The 16164-nt window shown below is 56.4% G+C and overlaps 3 protein-coding genes across 3 annotated transcripts; 1 reads left to right on the forward strand and 2 right to left on the reverse strand.

Annotated features, from left to right (window-relative positions):
• Positions 1–153: 153 nt before the first annotated feature.
• CCMA1212_003221 (uncharacterized protein) lies at positions 154–3816 on the reverse strand (the record flags this gene model as incomplete). The annotated part of the gene is made up of 1 exon (XM_073700575.1): positions 154–3816. The coding sequence occupies one exon, from the start codon at positions 3814–3816 to the stop codon at positions 154–156; it is 3663 nt and encodes a 1220-aa protein (XP_073561205.1).
• Positions 3817–7898: 4082 nt separating this feature from the next.
• On the forward strand, positions 7899–9489 carry CCMA1212_003222 (uncharacterized protein; the record flags this gene model as incomplete). The annotated part of the gene is made up of 2 exons (XM_073700576.1): positions 7899–7942; positions 7998–9489. The coding sequence occupies 2 exons, from the start codon at positions 7899–7901 to the stop codon at positions 9487–9489; spliced, it is 1536 nt and encodes a 511-aa protein (XP_073561206.1).
• A 435-nt stretch (positions 9490–9924) lies between these two features.
• Positions 9925–13147, reverse strand: CCMA1212_003223 (uncharacterized protein; the record flags this gene model as incomplete). The annotated part of the gene is made up of 3 exons (XM_073700577.1): positions 9925–12333; positions 12404–12961; positions 13043–13147. The coding sequence occupies 3 exons, from the start codon at positions 13145–13147 to the stop codon at positions 9925–9927; spliced, it is 3072 nt and encodes a 1023-aa protein (XP_073560905.1).
• Positions 13148–16164: the final 3017 nt, after the last annotated feature.

Here is a 16164-nt window from a genome sequence, read left to right on the forward strand (position 1 = left end):
CCAACTCCTCATCATTACATCGTTACAAGCGATTATTAAAAGATACAAACGAAAAGAGTAAGAAAGAGACCAGCAAAATCACGACCGCCAGCCACCGCCGTAAAAAAAAAAAAAAGAAAAAAAAAAAAAGGACCTCTCCAAGCCATCGCAACATCACCTCCACCCCTTAATCTTCACCCAGCCCTGCTCTTCCTGCTCGTCCCCCGCCACAGGGATAGGCTTGGGCATCTCCTCTTCGACCGTCGTGTACCCCTTTTGCTTTTCCTGGTTGGCACGCTCCTTTGCGAGCCGTGCTGCGCGCCACTCGTCCCATTTCGCCTTGTCTTCCGGCCGCGGCGCCTTGGGAGAGGCAATGAGGCCCTTCTTCCGGAGACGTCGTCTGTGCCGTCGCTTTTGCTCGGGAGAGAGCGCTTCCATGTCCACGTCGGTGATGCTGCGTCCCAGAGCCAGATCCTGCATGTCGGCGAACAAGTCGTACGCTTCCTCGTATGCGACGGATGCCAGCTGACGTCCCGATCCGCCAGTGATCCACTGGTCGAGCTTGATCGGCAGGGCGGTTCCGAATTCCGTAGGGTCGTCAAAGGACCAGACGCAGGGAGACTTTGAGGCAGGACACGTAGTTGGGCGGCAGTACAGCGAGCACATGGTCGCCTCGGTAGCGTACCACAGCGAGAGTATCAGCGTAAAGAGACCAAGCCAGGTCAGGCGGAACGTCGGTTCGCGGCGAAAGAGTCGCGGCAGAGCAAGATGCAGATATGTGACAGGGGCAGAGGCAGAGGCAGGTTTCGACGACGCGCAGTACGGGCAGTCTGCCGTGATGTTTTGATGAGCGTGATGCTCGTGGCCTTCGGGCGCCTCTGTCAGTGCGGCGCTCTTCTTCTCGGGCGTCGGCTGGGCGCGGGAGAAGCGGTCCTCGATGCGCTCGATGCCCTGCTTGGCCGAGCGGATCCGCAAGAGGCCCGTCTGCAGCGTCTTGTTCATCCTCTCGTAGGCGGCAATCTCGCCGTCGGAGCTGGATCGTTCGGCGTCCTTGGTGCGCTCGCTCTTGACCACGGGGGGGGCGTCAGACTCTGAATCGAGGCCGAAGTCCAGGTCGAGATCCAGATCGATGCCCTTGGAACGAGCAGCGGCGCCGCTCTCCGGGGCGGCGAGCTTGGCCATCTTTCTTGCGTTGGCCAGCATCTCGTCCAGGTCGTCAAATGTCGAGTCGTCAATGTTGTACTCGCGGCGCAGCTCCATCAGGTCGTCCTTGACAGAGGGAGGCCTGGCCGAGTTCTTCACGGGCGGCCGGCGTCGCGGCAGCGACTTGGCCCGCGGCTTCTTGACAGCCGCCAGCGCCGACGCGCCAATTTCGCCGCCGTCGTCCGTCGTGCCGGGGTCAGAGAGGGTGTCCTGGTCTTGGTTCCTCTGTTTGGTCCTCCACGAGGAGAAGCTGGGCTTCCTGTCACGGAAGAGCAGCGTGGGCTTTGGCTCGGCTGCCTCGGTCTCGGCTTGTTTTGGGGGCACTTCTTCCATCCTCGGCTCCGGCTTCAGCTCCAGCTTCTCCGTCTTGACGGACACTGGCGTCTCGACGTAGGCGCCCGTGACCCTCGGCGTCGCCATGGTCAAGGGGTCGGGCTTGGAGGGCTTCGGTGTCGCGTCTGACGACGACTGCTTGTTCGGAGCGTGGTCGTCCAGGTCAGAGTCGTCAACCGGCGGAGACGGCGCACGCAGAGAGCCGCGCTCGGAGTGGTTGTCCGACGGCGCAAACAGCTTCATCTCGGCCTCGATCCTGGCCGTGGGGTCTGGCTCTGACTGCATGCTGGACCGCTTGCTCTTAACTGAATCAAACGATCGCGTCCGCTGCAGGCCAGTGAATGCCACGCTGGGCTTTGCTTTTTCCGTCTCTTTGGTGGCGTCGGGCGCGGTGCCCGTGTTCGCGAGTGTATTCCAAGCTGTAGTCGCAGTTGTAGATGTAGCTGTATTCCAGGCGTTTGTTGAAGCAGGTTTCTCGCCGGTGGAGGCGCGTCGGGGGAACAGGCGAGACGCGATGCGGTCAGCGATTGTTTTGGCGGTGGATTCCTTGTTTTCTTTTTCCTCGTCGCCTGGCGGAGGCGTGGGCAGCTGGTTCGCCCGCGGCTCGTCCTCGACTGGCGGGCTGGAGCTGGCGGCCCTTGCCAGCCGTCGCAGCAGCTCTCGCTCGTCGGGCCGCCGCTCCAACGGCCGCCGCTTTCCCAGCAGGGCCTCGATCTGCTGCTCGGCACTATCGAGCCTCTTCTCCAGCTCCTGGGTGCGCGACGATGCCGCTGCCGCTGCCGCATCGGCCTCCTTCTTCTCCTCTTCGCCTGCACGCTTCGGGCCCTGGCTAAAGACTGTGGCGGGTGTGTCTGCCATCGGTCGACCGAGCTCGTTGCTGCCAAAGGGCGTCCTCGAACGCAGCAGCGGTGGCGCCTCCTCCTTCTTCACTTGGTCGGCCACCTCGGTCTTTGCCGATCGTCGCCGCGCCAGCCCAAAGGGTAGTCGAGGCTTGGACGCCTCGTCGGGCGAGCGAGGGCGCGCCATGGAGTTTTGCTCTTTAATCTCCTGCAGGCGAACAGCCGCGTACGCCCGCTTCGACATGCCGTCGGCCTCGCGCTGCTTGATGTCGTCAATCTTGGTGTTGTTTCTCGGCCCGTCCAGGTGCCTGCTGGCGAGCGGGATCTGTCGCTCGACCTGCGCTTCTCTCTTGAGGATTTCGTCTAGCTTTGTGTTCTGCGGCTTCGGCCGACCCGGGTTTGCGAGGGGAATATGGCTACCGTTTGCGCGGAGCTCGAGCGATCTGATTTCGTCCAGCTTGCTGTTGCGAGAACCGGGGGCGGTGATTCGCGGCAGCTTGTCAAAGTCTTGCTTTGCATCGGGGGTGAATCCCAGGCGGCTGGCAAACGGCCGAGTCCCGACCCTAACTCGCGGACTGTCGGATATCTGCAAGTCGCTGCCGGTGAAGTCCTCGTCCATCTGCCAGACGAAGCTCTTGCCGGGAGAGGGAGACGATGGCTGGACGAGAGTTGCTGCCGACAGGGCAGGCTCGACGGAGGGCAGCGGAATGTCCTCGATGCCCGGGACGAGAGAAGGAAGGCCGCTGGAGGCGGTGGTCGCGGTGCCCTCCCTGTTGGCCCCTGTGTGGCCGACACGCAGGCCGAGGCTGCTGCCCCTGCCTGGCGATGTTGCCCCTTCCCTGCCGCTGACGAGCGTTGCGCTGAGGTTGGAGTTGCGCGCCGAGGGAATCTTGCTGCGCGCCTTGGTGTCGAGATGGTCGGCGCCGAGCTCGCGCTGCAGCTGCGACACCTCCGAGGCCGTCCGCGTCCTCCAGGGCCGCGGGGCGGGACTCGGCGAGCCGTCGACGGCAACAGGGTCGTCCATGCCGGCCTCGAGCATCATCTTGGCCGCCTCCTCCTCGCCCTCGGCCAGCTCCATGGCCTTGCGCAGGGAGATTGGCTTCCGGCGCGACTGCGACAGGCTGTTGAGTCGGGGGATCTTGGTGCCGCCGGACGAGAGCACGCTGGCGTTGGCGTTGCCATTGGCAGTCGCATTGCCGTTCGCATTGGCGCCGGCCTGGTCTCGCGCGGCCGAGGCGAAGCTCTCCGAGACGGGCCTCGGCTTGCGCAGGCCTGTCGCGTGCGTGTCGGCGGCGGCGCCCCCCGTGCCGATGCGGCCATAGCCCGGCGTCCTGGCCGTGCTGTATAGATGCAGCGGGTTCTCGGTGTTGTCCTCAGGCCGGCCGAAGAGCGGCTTGCGGTCGTGGTTGACCTGGAAGGGCGTGGCTCGCCCGCCGGGCCGGACGCCGAATGCGTTGTGCATTGCAACGGTTGGTGACTATTGCGATGGAAAGAAGGAATCGACGGAGTGGAATGAAGCGGCGGAAAGGCGCATGGTTATCGCAGCTGGAGCGGGAGTTGAAGGTGTCGAGTCTGTCTGTCTGTCGCAGCTGGTGAGTCTGAGCTGTTCAGTCGAGGCGGCGCGTCATGGCCTGGTGGCCGGAGTGCGACTCGGTTCTAGGATTCGAGGGACGAGTTGATGTCTGATAGCAGAGTGATTTGTAATCGCAACGCCCGTTTGATGCTTGAAATTGCCTGCTTGAATCGATAAGTCGGGCTCCGAGAAGCAGGAGGAGAGGGAAAAGAAGGTGAAGGGAAGAGGAAAAGTGTCGGAAGGGATTGAAGGTGAGCGCGTCTGGCGACTAGCGGTCGATTCAACAGGGGGGGGGGGCATTTCTGCGGTCTGGCGCCTTTTTTTTCTGGGGACTCGACATGTGTGCTGTGTCGATGGCCCGTGCGCGAGCTTCAGGAGCTGGGGATGCTGGGGCAGCCAAAGAGTCAACTGTAGGCGTTGGATGTATGAGTGTGTAATTGATTGATTCCTATTGCTGTTGTGCAGTTTGATCAATGAGTGAGAGGGCAAGTTGCAGGACGTGTCGTGGTCGTTTTCCTGCGCCGATGAAGCGGGCGTGAAATGGCCCGTGTTTTGGAATACGACGATGACGGTAACAAAAGGTGCATGGCCAACGAGTTTCGGCTATCTCGCTTGGGCTGAGGCGAGAGGTGAGATTGGTCTGGAAGCAAGAATCAAGAAACTTCTTTCTATTTGAAGTGTCGTTTGATTTTCATGTATCAGAGGACCGATATCCAGGTGCGAAAGGCGTCATCTGTGAAATTCACATGACTGAGGGCAGCAAGCACATGCAGATTGGAGTCGAGCTATCAGTTGGTGTAGCTCCAATCAGCACATGCGACACCTCGAATTTCTACCATTGACAAGCACAGCAACTCTGAAAATGAGCGAGTATTGTTCAGGCCAGTGGTGGAAGAGATGTCAAGGTAGTTTCAATTATTCAAACTGCAAGGCATTGGAGCGATATGCAGCAGGACAAGCACGTATTGATGCCGCCTGCTGACATGTGACTTGCCTACGAGGTACTTCGTATTGCTTCCAAGGAGACGGACCTTCCATCTAATTGATCCCTTGATACTTCTGGCATCCGCAAGTTAAGGTACTCACTGGGCAGTTGGCTAGATACCTACCTGGTATAGTACAGTTTGTTTTCTTCTTCTTCTTCTTCGTACCAATCAGCTCAGCCTTTCTCCCAAATCTGGACCGTCTTTGTTATTTCCATCATGATATGGTCCATAGCTGTCGAAACTTGGGAACATCATCTTGACCAAAGCCATGATCGCAGTCGCCAAGAGAAGCTTGCCGACGCCTCGTTACGACTCGACTTTCCACTTGGGAAACATTAGCTATTGGAGAGTCATCCCTGCGCTTGAACGCATCGTCTCTCGGTCCTCGCTCCTATTCAACAAGGTCAAACATAGCTGTCAACTGTAGGCACTGTTGAGGGAAAAGCCCATCGGGTGGTTTCTGGGAGGAACGGTCGAGAGGGGGAAGGACCCAGCCTTATATAAAGGACTGCGGGGCATAGCATAGGTCAACATAACTTAGCTTCTACAACAACCAATATACACTGCGTTCTCTTGCTTCCAACAGGCACACCTCAACCACACGAGAGATTCGACTTCCATCTGCTAACCCTCGGTCATACAGAGTACAAATTGTCACAATATGAGACGATGATGACAGGAAGAAGCTTGATTCTGGCTAAACCAGACTGCAGACAGAGGACGTAGTCCCTGGAGTGATGACCAAGCAACGACACCCTGTCGACGATGGATATAGTGACAATACCCTCGCAAAGGAAAGACGACCTCTGTCCCAGTGTCCCGGCACCCCCAGCTTTCGCATACGGACGTCGTCCGAGGAATGTCCAAGTGAGAACCTACCGGTCCTCTGCTGTCTTGAGCTACTACGGGGCGTTTCAAGTCAATGACGGCTAATACTTGGAATTGACCAATTCTTTCAATAACGCGACCGATCTCTTCGCCAACAGGGCGAACGTCCTCAGCACCTAGGCGTCAGACGCCGTCGACACTGTCGCCCTCTTCCACAAACAAAGAATCAACACTACATACTTACAGTGGGCTCAGCCACTCTTGCAAAGAATTCGGCTTTTGTGAGTTTTACCAATTTGATTTTACTAGGTTACTTATTAACTTCATTACGGTTTCCAGAGGATCTCTCCTCTTATATACTTTCTTGCAGCAATTGCGACCATATGCTCCTACTGGTTCTTGGGTCTCTTTCTCTGCTCAAAGACTGTGTTGGCCAAGGACGAGTAGAGTAGGGTAGGGTCGACCCAGGGAGCGCATCAACAGAGAGGAAGCCTCCAACATCTCTGAAACCCCTTTCCGTCTCCACGAGACGGCTCTGATTGCTTGTCAAATCATTGCCGGAAATCTTTTCCATACTGGCTACCTGAGCCTGGACCAAGCGGGACGGCAAAAGATTAACATTTTTTTTTTTTTTCATCATCGAAGATAATGGTCCATGTCCCACATTCGTCACTCATATATCCACTTGTTCATCTGTGGCATTATCTGGATCTGCTCATCGTGCTGGCTGGGAGGACTGTTAATTGTGATGGGTGAAGCAGGCAGACCGCAAGGCAGGTCCAGAAACTCTATGTGCTTGGGTCAACTGCCGTGGCGTTGGCGTTGCTGGTAGTGAACACGACTTTGCGCTGAATACGGGGATGTCGCTGCTGTCATGGATTTGCACCGCTGTGTTTATCGGGCAACTTTTCAAGTTGCCAGTACAAGCATCTACTTCTTCTACTATAATCGAGTATCGCTATTTCTTGCGTGTAGTCTTATCTTTTCGTATGTTATACAGTACTGCAGTTCAATGCCGACTTGACCTTACGCCATGAAAAATAGTTGCACCACCAAGTCAGCTTCTCGGCAGCCAATGAGACGGCCTCCAGGGCACCACAATCGTCCCGTTTTAGCATTGTTGCGTTGGTCCCAAGGAAATCTTGCAAATGATTCTTCAACGGCTCTTATGACTATTGCTAAAACTTGTCCTCATGCGTCGACTTATTGGTTGGTATTCGCTGTTTTGAAGACGGAGGTTGTCGCCGTGTCAGCCATGTCTCTATAATGTGGCACTTTACCTTGCCGCCGGCGTTGTCAATTCAACCTCTCACCATACATACTCTCACAACATACATCGAATCTGCTAATCCATTGTTTCATTCTCGATCCTGGATACCAGACTGACATTTCCTCCGAATCAATCGACCCATTCCAGCATCTAGTGCACCTTGGCAACATCCAATTCCGCTCCGGATCCCGGCTTGACCGGACCGGCTCCCTCACTTGTAGCCATCGCACGTCTCTTATCCACCATCCAACGCACGCACTTACGCGGTCCAAGGTATCCTCGCCAGGCCTCCAACATACCTAGCAAACCACCCCTCTAGCCTCAAAGGGCCATTCAAACGGAAGTCCCGAATGCATTGCCCTCTAAAGGTTTAAACCCTCTTCCATCTTGTTTTCAGGCCCGGCGGGTATCGATACCGCAGGAAACGGATGTATCTAGAATTTCTTGCGAGGACCGAGGATTAGCCTCCTGTCTCTTTTCCTTTAGTCGGATTCGGACCTTTGAGAGCAACCGATAGACAGATACGCCCTTATACGCCCTTGGGACATCGATTCCTTACTCAGGCAGCATATGCAGGATCACTTGGGCATAGTACATGTAGCTGGTGCTATATTATCTCATCCTCCTCTCCCAAACTGAATCGTTTATATTTCCACTTCCAATTCGCCTGGTCTTCCGTTCTTGTCATCAATTGATCGTTTAACTGCCCCTGGCAGAAATTGACTGGTCTGACAACTCATCACACAAGAGCGTCAAACCACCAAGAATCCAGTCACAGCCTCTCACCAGCAATCACCGCCGCTCTCACCCATCTCTTCCAAACCACATCAATTCACCAATTGCTTCACCAATCCCCTCAATTCATCACCAACAAGTCGATCCTCAACATGACCACCACAACCCCCCATCTCCTCCGCAAACTCGGCGACATGTAAGTCTCTCCTCCTCCTCCTCACCACCACCACTAACACCAAACCACCACCCAGCGAACACTTCTCCTCCTCCCGCCACCACCTCGGCATCTACCGCTGCGTCACCATCTCCGCTCGCCACCAGCACCCCCCCTCATCCTCCTCCCACCTCACCTCAACCTCCCCCAGCCCATCCTTCATCGCAGCCCTCGCCCACGTCGTCCGCCACCAGCCCATGCTCCGCGTCGGCATCGCAGGCGACGACTCCAACGACGCCCACTTCACGCACGTTTCCTCCATCGACCTCCGAGACCACATCTCCGTGACGCTCATCCCCTGCCACTCCTCGCAAGAATACGAAGACAGAGTCGCTCAGCAACAAGGATGGGAGCACGACCAGAAATTCACCGATATAGCCGTGCGCCCGCCATGGAGAATCAGCATCTTGCGTCCGAGCAGCGACGTCCCTGAACTGCAAGACATTGAAGACGTCTTCTTTGCGTTCCATCATGCTCTCATGGATGGAACCAGCGGCCGCCTCTTCCACGAGATGCTCCTCGCCGCACCATCCTACCACGGCACTGCGTCTTCTCCAAACCCCATCGAAGCAGACCCCATCCTCTCCTTTCCGGATCCCCCCTCTCTCCCTGAATCCCAAGAACAGGGCCTCGACTTTTCCCTCTCCTGGAGCTACACCCTCCGCACCCTCTGGACCGAACTCGGCCCCTCGTTCCTCAAGCCCGCCAAACAGCCCATCTGGAACGCCACCCCCATCGACTTCTCCCTGCCGTACAAAACCCGCGTCAAGACAATCGACTACTCACCAGAACAGCTCGAGACTCTACTCTCCGCCTGCAGAAGCCACGCCGTGACACTCACCGCGCTGTTGCACTCTCTCGTCTTGACGTCCCTCACGAAACGCATCCCCTCTGCCGAAGCAGCACCGGCGTTTGCTGCCGCGACGCCGCTTTCTCTGAGGCCGTATCTGTCCCCTACGAAGAGTGATCCAGCGCATGCTTCCTCGCTGCGATGCCTTGTTGCGGGCTGCACGCACCATTTTTCTCCCCAGGCAGTTGCCGCGCTGAGAGCCACAGACGCAAATGTCAACTCACTGATTTGGAAAAACGCGCAGCATGTAAAGGCGGAACTCGCTGAGAAACAAGCCAAGATTCCAAAAGACGACATCATGGGCTTACTCAAATACATAAGCGACTGGTTCGCTTTCTGGCGCGGCAGAGACGGCAAGCAGCGCGCGGATTCATGGGAAATAAGCAACATTGGCGTCTTCAAGAATCCCTCCTCTCCCCGAACCGATGCCCAGGCTGATTCCACCGAGGGTAAAGAACAGGTTGGGATTCCGAGGGCGACTCGTCTGCTGTTTACGAATGGAGCAATGGTTGCGGGACCGCCGATGGGGATCAATGTCGTGAGTGTGAAGGGATCCAAGTTTACGATTGGGTTGTCGTGGCAGGATAGGGTTGTTGAGGATGAGCTGATGGAGTGGTTGGCGGAGGACTTGACGGCGTTTGCTGTCAGGTTTCAGGAGACGGGCGATTCTTTCGTCTAGACTTTTTAATCGCGCCCCTTCTTTTCTGTCTTTTCTTTTTTCTTTCCCTTCGACTAACTGCTCATGTTTAATCACTGTTTGAAAGGCAAAGATGCTTTCCCCCATGTTAGTTTGGGCATTCTTCTATGGATAGGATCATGACTGGATTGCACATGCAACACAAGCAGTCGCGCAATAATCATAATATACTTCAATATACATCAAACCAATATACAGTGTGTCCGTAATATTCTGCGCTATCCAGAAAGCCAATATGGACTCATACCATATAGAAATCTCAAATGTCAAGGCGCCACGCCCATTGTCAACCCAATCATCATGGTCTCGGCCATCTAGTCTAAATCCAAAACGCCATGCAGTAATACCTCCCTTGGTCAAATACAGAAATTCTTTCTCATCATCTTGGGTCCCGTCTATCCACATTCCCTCTCTTTCTTACCAGCCCTGTCCGGGAGGCTTTGTCGGCCGGGATCCCCCTCTAAAGTAGTTGTACTGCATCGGATCCATCTCTTGGCTCTCCGGGTCTTCATGCTGAGGCAGGCCGCTGTATCCCCGCGGGCCGCCAATTCCCGGGCCGGGCGTCGGGACCGGCATACCGACCCCTGGGCTCCGGGCCCGATCCAGGGGCACGTTGTGGTAGCCGCTGGGGAGGCCGGGACTCGGTGCTCGCTCGTGAGACACGTCTCGATATGACGCGGGCACCACGGCCGGGCCGACTGCGTTGTGCACCAGGCCCGACGAGCTGCCATTGTCCTGCGCATAAAGCGGGCTGCGATGACGGCCCATCGAGTTGTCCTCATAGGGGCTGGCCCGGTAGGCCTGGTAGCTCGTCTCCTGCGGCGGCGGCAGTCTCACGTTGGCGGGCGAAAAGGGCGTGGCGTGACGGTTGGATGGCGTTCCCGGCCTCGAGCCGCTGTCTAGAGAGCCGGGCGTGCCGGGCCGCTGGCTGTCAAGCTCCTTGCCGTAGATTTCGCCGCCTCCGTGCTCTTCGGCAAACTCTGCCCGGTTCTTGTAGTACTCAAAGTCCATGTGCGACTCCGAGACGTACTCGAACCCAGGCACCCCGTCCGCAGCCTTGCCGGGCTTGCCGCCCTGCATGGCGTTGAGCGCATACATGTCGGAGTAGCCACTGACGCTCATCAGATCTCCAACGCCTCCGGCGTCTCTGCCGTCCGTCAGACGTCCCGAGTAGACGGACGGAAGCAGGTTCTGCGCCTTCTGATGAACCATGGGGGTGATGAGCGGCTTGTAGAGGGCCGGGTGGCCAAAGCGGCTGGCCAGCTTCTCGCTGCGGAGGCGGCTCTCCTTCTGCATATTCCCGTGGCTCTGCTTTGCTGTGTTGGGCACTCTGTAGTATCGGATCTTGTTGTCAAAGGTTTTTCCGCAGTAAAACTTGAAGATGATCAAGAGAACGGGCAGCGGGCACACGGCATAGAACTGGATGTGAGAAGCCTCTCCCTGCACCCAACACGTCAGCAGCACGACGCCGTTGGACAGGATGGTGCCAAAGATGAAGCGGTTGAAGATGACGCGCCAGAACAGGCCGCCCGACTCCGTCTTGGTGACGTAGCGGTACAGGATCAGGTACTTCTTCAAGAACGAGTCGATGCAAAAGTACAGGGCCGTCGCCAGGAGCACGAGGGGCTGGATGCCCGCGAAGCACAGCGTCACGGTCGAGTAGTACAAGAAATAGCAGTAGTAGCTGGCATAGTCAAAGGCCGGCGGGGCCGTCAGGTCAATGAGCTCTCTCGGCGTGGGACTGGAGAACCTCTTGAGGAAAAAGGCGCTGACCAGCGGCCAGAGCTGGGCGAGGTCGATGGCGGCACCGAGCTGTCGCTGCAGCAGATACGTGACCCAGAAGGGGCTGTTTTGGCAAAAGGCCTGGAAGATGCTGAGGGCAATGTTCTCCTTGACGATGGCGTCCCACGCGCTGAGGCCCTTGTCGGTATCGGTGATGATGGAGGCGACAAAGGACCAGATGACGCTGAAGAAGGAGAAGACGATGAGGTTGTTGAAGACGAAGAAGGAGTAGAGCTTGGCCATGACGTGTCGCTCGCGTCCCGTCTTGGTCTTGTCTCCTGCCCTGATGGAGAGGCGACGGAAGATGACGGGGAGCGCCAGGTAGACGCCGGACGTGATGGCGGGAGACGCGATACCCTGAACGATGCCCCAGAAGGTGGTCTCCTTCTCCAGCGAAACCTGGAATGCGTGCCAGACCTTGCCCAGGTTTCCCAAGTTGACGAGGAAGATGGCAATCATGGCGTTGGGCGCGATCCAGAAAATTGTCAGGACGACGATCCAGAAGCTGTTGAACCACCGCCTGCGGCTGCGGGTCGAGCTGGACAGCGGCATGTTCTGCCAGATGATGTCGATGGGCTTCGGGGCCAGGAGGATCGTCGTACCGTGGGGCTTCTTGCCGCGAGCAATGTAGGCAATCTCGTGCGCCTCGGCGACGTCCGAGTAGCTGGCGAATCCGTACGGCATGGAGCTGCGCTTGTCGACACTGGCGCGGACCTCCTTGATCTCCACCTCGAGCTCTCGAATGCGCTGGGTGTAGTATTCGATGGCATCCAGTCGCTGGCCCTTGGGATAGGTGCCGTACGAGCGGTCCTGTCGGGAGGGCTTGCAAGTCGGTCGCGGCGGCAGGTTCTGGGGGTTCTTCAAGTATATGGCCAGGACCTTTTCCAGCTTCCGAACCGCTCGGCCGTGCTGCGCAATGAGGTCGGGGAGGTCCTTGACGTTTCGGGCAATGGCAGTTCGGGCAAAGGAGGAGTTGGGAGCGACGTTGTCGATGATGCGCGCGATGCCTTCATCGGAGCAGGCCTGCTTGGGGATGTCGTACAGCTAGTTTCATCGCCTGTTAGCCATTCATCATCATCTACGGTCAAAGGGTGTTTGGCGAGGCCAGCCCTACCATGAGCGTTCGCGAGTGCAGACTGTTCTGGTAGTCCTCACTCTCAAAGTACTTGCGACGGAGCTGCATGATGCGGCGATAGTTCCACCAGAGGAAGAAGCACACGATAATGTCAAAGACCCAGGCAATGACGACTTGCGACCACAGCACGCGACCATAGACATTCAACGGCGTAATCGTCATGATCCAGCTGTTGGAGTTGGTCGGGGCCCCGGGGAACTTGACGGACATGGTGGAGTTGATGGGGACGAGGACGCCGATGCCGATGAGAGCGAGGACCAGGAACATGTTGCGACACATGCGCATCACGCGCAGGAAGATGGTGGCGTCCATGCCAATCTGTTGTATCAGCCTCTCTTCCTGGGTGTGCAGCAAGGGCAGAATCCATGACCACGGCTTCTTGCCCAGCGGCGGCGGCGCGTGCTTTTCGTCGGCATGTTTCAGCTTCGGGGCGTAGACGGACTGGTTGTACGGTCTGATGAAGGAGAAGAGGAGGGCGGTAAAGGCCGTGATGCCGAGGGAGATACCCAGGGCAGAGAAGACGGATGCCGATTGAAGCTGGAGACGGCCATGTCAGAACAGAGAAGAAGCGGCTTGGGGCAGGTTGAGAGTTGCTCCCGTTGAGCGAGGTTGACTAACCGTGCCAGAGAAGGGATCTTTGAGCAGCTGTAGCAGCTGTGTTGCCGGGTTGTCGCTGTTGTCACGCTCATGGAGCCAGTACGGAACAGGCTCTCGAACTGACATGGTGTAGTTGGGCGCCCAGCGAGGGCAGAAGGCCTGCGATGGGCTTCACGAAAGATTTCGAGCCAAAGCGAATAAAGCGAGCGCGAAAGCGAAAGATGGAGACGGAGAAGAATCACGGCGCGATTCCACCAACGGTTGAGTTTCTCACCACGCACAATGCGAGAGCGCTCGAGTCGGGGTGGTTTGGTGACTATTTGCGCCGCGCAGCGGATACACGGCCAGCGATGGCTCAGTCAAGAGCTTCAAGGGCCGTCGGGAGAACGCGTGCCAGCCTGAGGACGCAGTCCGTCTGTTGCGTCACCAGCGTTGATGTCAGGGGCAATGTCGCTTCGGAGGATGCCTGTCAATCTCGCCAAGTCGCCAGACGGAGCAGAGCAAAGGCGCGAGAAACGAAGGGAAAACGAGCGTCGAAACGGAAATACCCAAGCAGCCGGAAAAAAAAACGAATGACGCTCTCTGCTAGAGAATCGCAGGTGAGCAGCGCTTTGGGGAGGCAAGGGAAGCGAAAGAAAGAAAAAAAGAAAAAGAGGAAAAGAAGACAAAACAAGCAGAAGGAAGAGGAAAGGCTCGGGTCCAGCCAGGGGTCATCCGATGGGGGTTTCGGGGTGGCACAAGGACAAGGCCCGGATCCAAGGCGCAGGTGAGCAGGCAGGAAACAGAGGGAACCCGTTGGCTTGGTGTCGTTGGAGTGCCCGCGTGTGCGTCGAGGATCACAGATCAATGGCAATCGGCCCCAGGCTCGGATGGAGAAGCGAGACACGCCAGGGAGTGGAAGAGAGGGTCCTCCAAGTGCCCGCAGGGCGGCAGAGGAGGGCTGCTGTTGGTGAGAGAATTGGATGGAGAAGGATGGAGAGGCCGTTTGTTGGTGGGCATGTCACTCGCTGGAGGCAGCTACTATATTTGCAGCAATCGATAGAAGATGCTGGTAGTGGTGGACTTGGCGAGTACAGTTGGTGGATGGGTGCATCTGGTGATGGGGCCTGTATTCCACACGTAGCACTGCACCTACCCCGACGGGCCAACGATGTATCACCAGCAGGTGCTCGATCGACTTCATCGACCTCAACTGACAGCATCGAGGGCATCGCCAGCCCTGCAGTTCGTGCAAGTACTTTGCTCTGACCCAGATGCCAGATTGCCACTGGCAGCTACCTACCTAGTTTACAGTGGCTTAACTCCAGACACGGATAACTGGAGACGTCTGTTTCAGCACTCAATTTTTCCCTCCTCTCTCCCGTCCTGCTCCAAGCAAACGGTTCAACGGCCTCTCTGTGGCCTGTCTTTATTGGTCCGAGCATCCCCCCTTGTCTCTCTTCTGACCCCCCTGTGGGCTCGTTAGAGCCTTGGGAGGGCGAACTCGGTGGCCACTAGAAATCCTCCACTTGTCTACGTTCTCGATTCGATCTCTTTCAACTTGTTTGTCCTCCCAAGCAACCAAGCCAGAAATCAAGGTCGAGCGCTGGAGTCGACTTTTTTTTTTTTTTTTTTTTTTTTTTTTTTTTTTTTTTTTTTTTGCAACGAAAACAACCCCTTAAAAGCCACTGCAGCACTAGCGCGCCTTAGCACGCGGAACGTGAGCGGTGGCTGTTTGATGCCAGGAACCGCTTCAGCCAGTAGGGCGGCCCGGTGGGGCGGCGGTGGAAGGGACAGGAAGGAAATACGAGTCTGAGCAGTTTGACTTGGCTGGCATTCGCTATAAGCACTAGACGCAGTTGTATCATGAGAGACAAGAGAAGAGAAGAGTAACATGGATGAGAGCGAGTGGGTGAGAGTGGCAGCGGCAGGTGATGCGTGAGGTCTGGTGGTAGACCAACGCTGATTGTGAGGGTATTTTGGTCGCGCGTCATGACATGCAGCAGTTGTGTGCTTCCACTCTCATCTGCCTCATTCTATGTGCAGATTCTACGCTCATCGATGCACCATTTACTGTAGCTGTACTGTACAGCATCATCGCTCCTCTCGCCTCACACACACACACAGACACGCACACAGAACACCTTTCCGTGCGCCTACTCGCCCAAGCAGCAAAGATCATCGCTGCGGGACCTCTCTCTGTGTGATGCTCGCTGGGATGAGACTCCGGTCAGTTCCAGAGCGTGCTCCATGTTGCTATTTTTGCCACCAACAGACTGGACCCCCCCATCGACAGCTCCGTTCCTTAGCATCACCATCTGCATGCGCCTTATCGATGGTGCGTGTCATTCTGCGCTCTCGGCTACAGTATGATTCCCCCAGATTCTACTTGCTGGCTATTCCCTTAAGCAACTTTCGTGTACGTCGGATGAGCTGAGAAATAAAAGGCTTGGTCTACTGGTTCAAAGCACGCACTCACGGGCCGAGTCCCTCTGCCAAATGCTGATCCAAGCCCGCCAAAGGCGCGGGTCTAGCGGTAGGGCCAAGAGTCGCACGGCTATAGCCGATCTGTGCTTCGCCACTGACGGCGACGATCAATCATGGCCGTTCCGGGGGGTTGCCTGCTGCTGGTGCAGGTATTCACGTATTTCGTCCCCTTCAATGCTGGCAAGGCTGGTTTGAAAAATGAAGCCGAATTGGTAACTAAAATAGGAGCTGAAGCAAACAGTTGAGATTGAAGCAGAGACTTTAGAGCCCTTACCAAGAACATTGGCATTGATGCTACCTTGCAAGCTGGTAAATGTCACCCTGGCTTCCGCAATAGCCGTAGACCTGGTAGTTGCAGAATGCTAGACATCATCACTCGGGATGCAGAATGCTCAAGAAGAGTCTCTGTTTTCTCCGATGACATCTATCAGATCATTACTTCGGCATACATCCTTCTTGTCTTTTTGCGGAGATGCGTTCGTAAAAACTTTAATACTTTTAACCAGAAATTGTTTCTGCTTGATTATTCTCGTCCAGCATCAAATTTCCTTCCGTTTATGCGACGGCCCGTACTCGCGGGTTTTGTTCAGATTGGGGCTTACAACCCTTGCGCTTCGCTTCCTGTAGCAGTCATGCTCCTGCATGTACGAGCAACGGCCTTTGGTCGCCTTTGTCTA

Source organism: Trichoderma ghanense (assembly GCF_004382785.1).
Source record: "Trichoderma ghanense strain CCMA-1212 chromosome Unknown scaffold_2, whole genome shotgun sequence".
Lineage (NCBI taxonomy): Eukaryota > Fungi > Ascomycota > Sordariomycetes > Hypocreales > Hypocreaceae > Trichoderma > Trichoderma ghanense.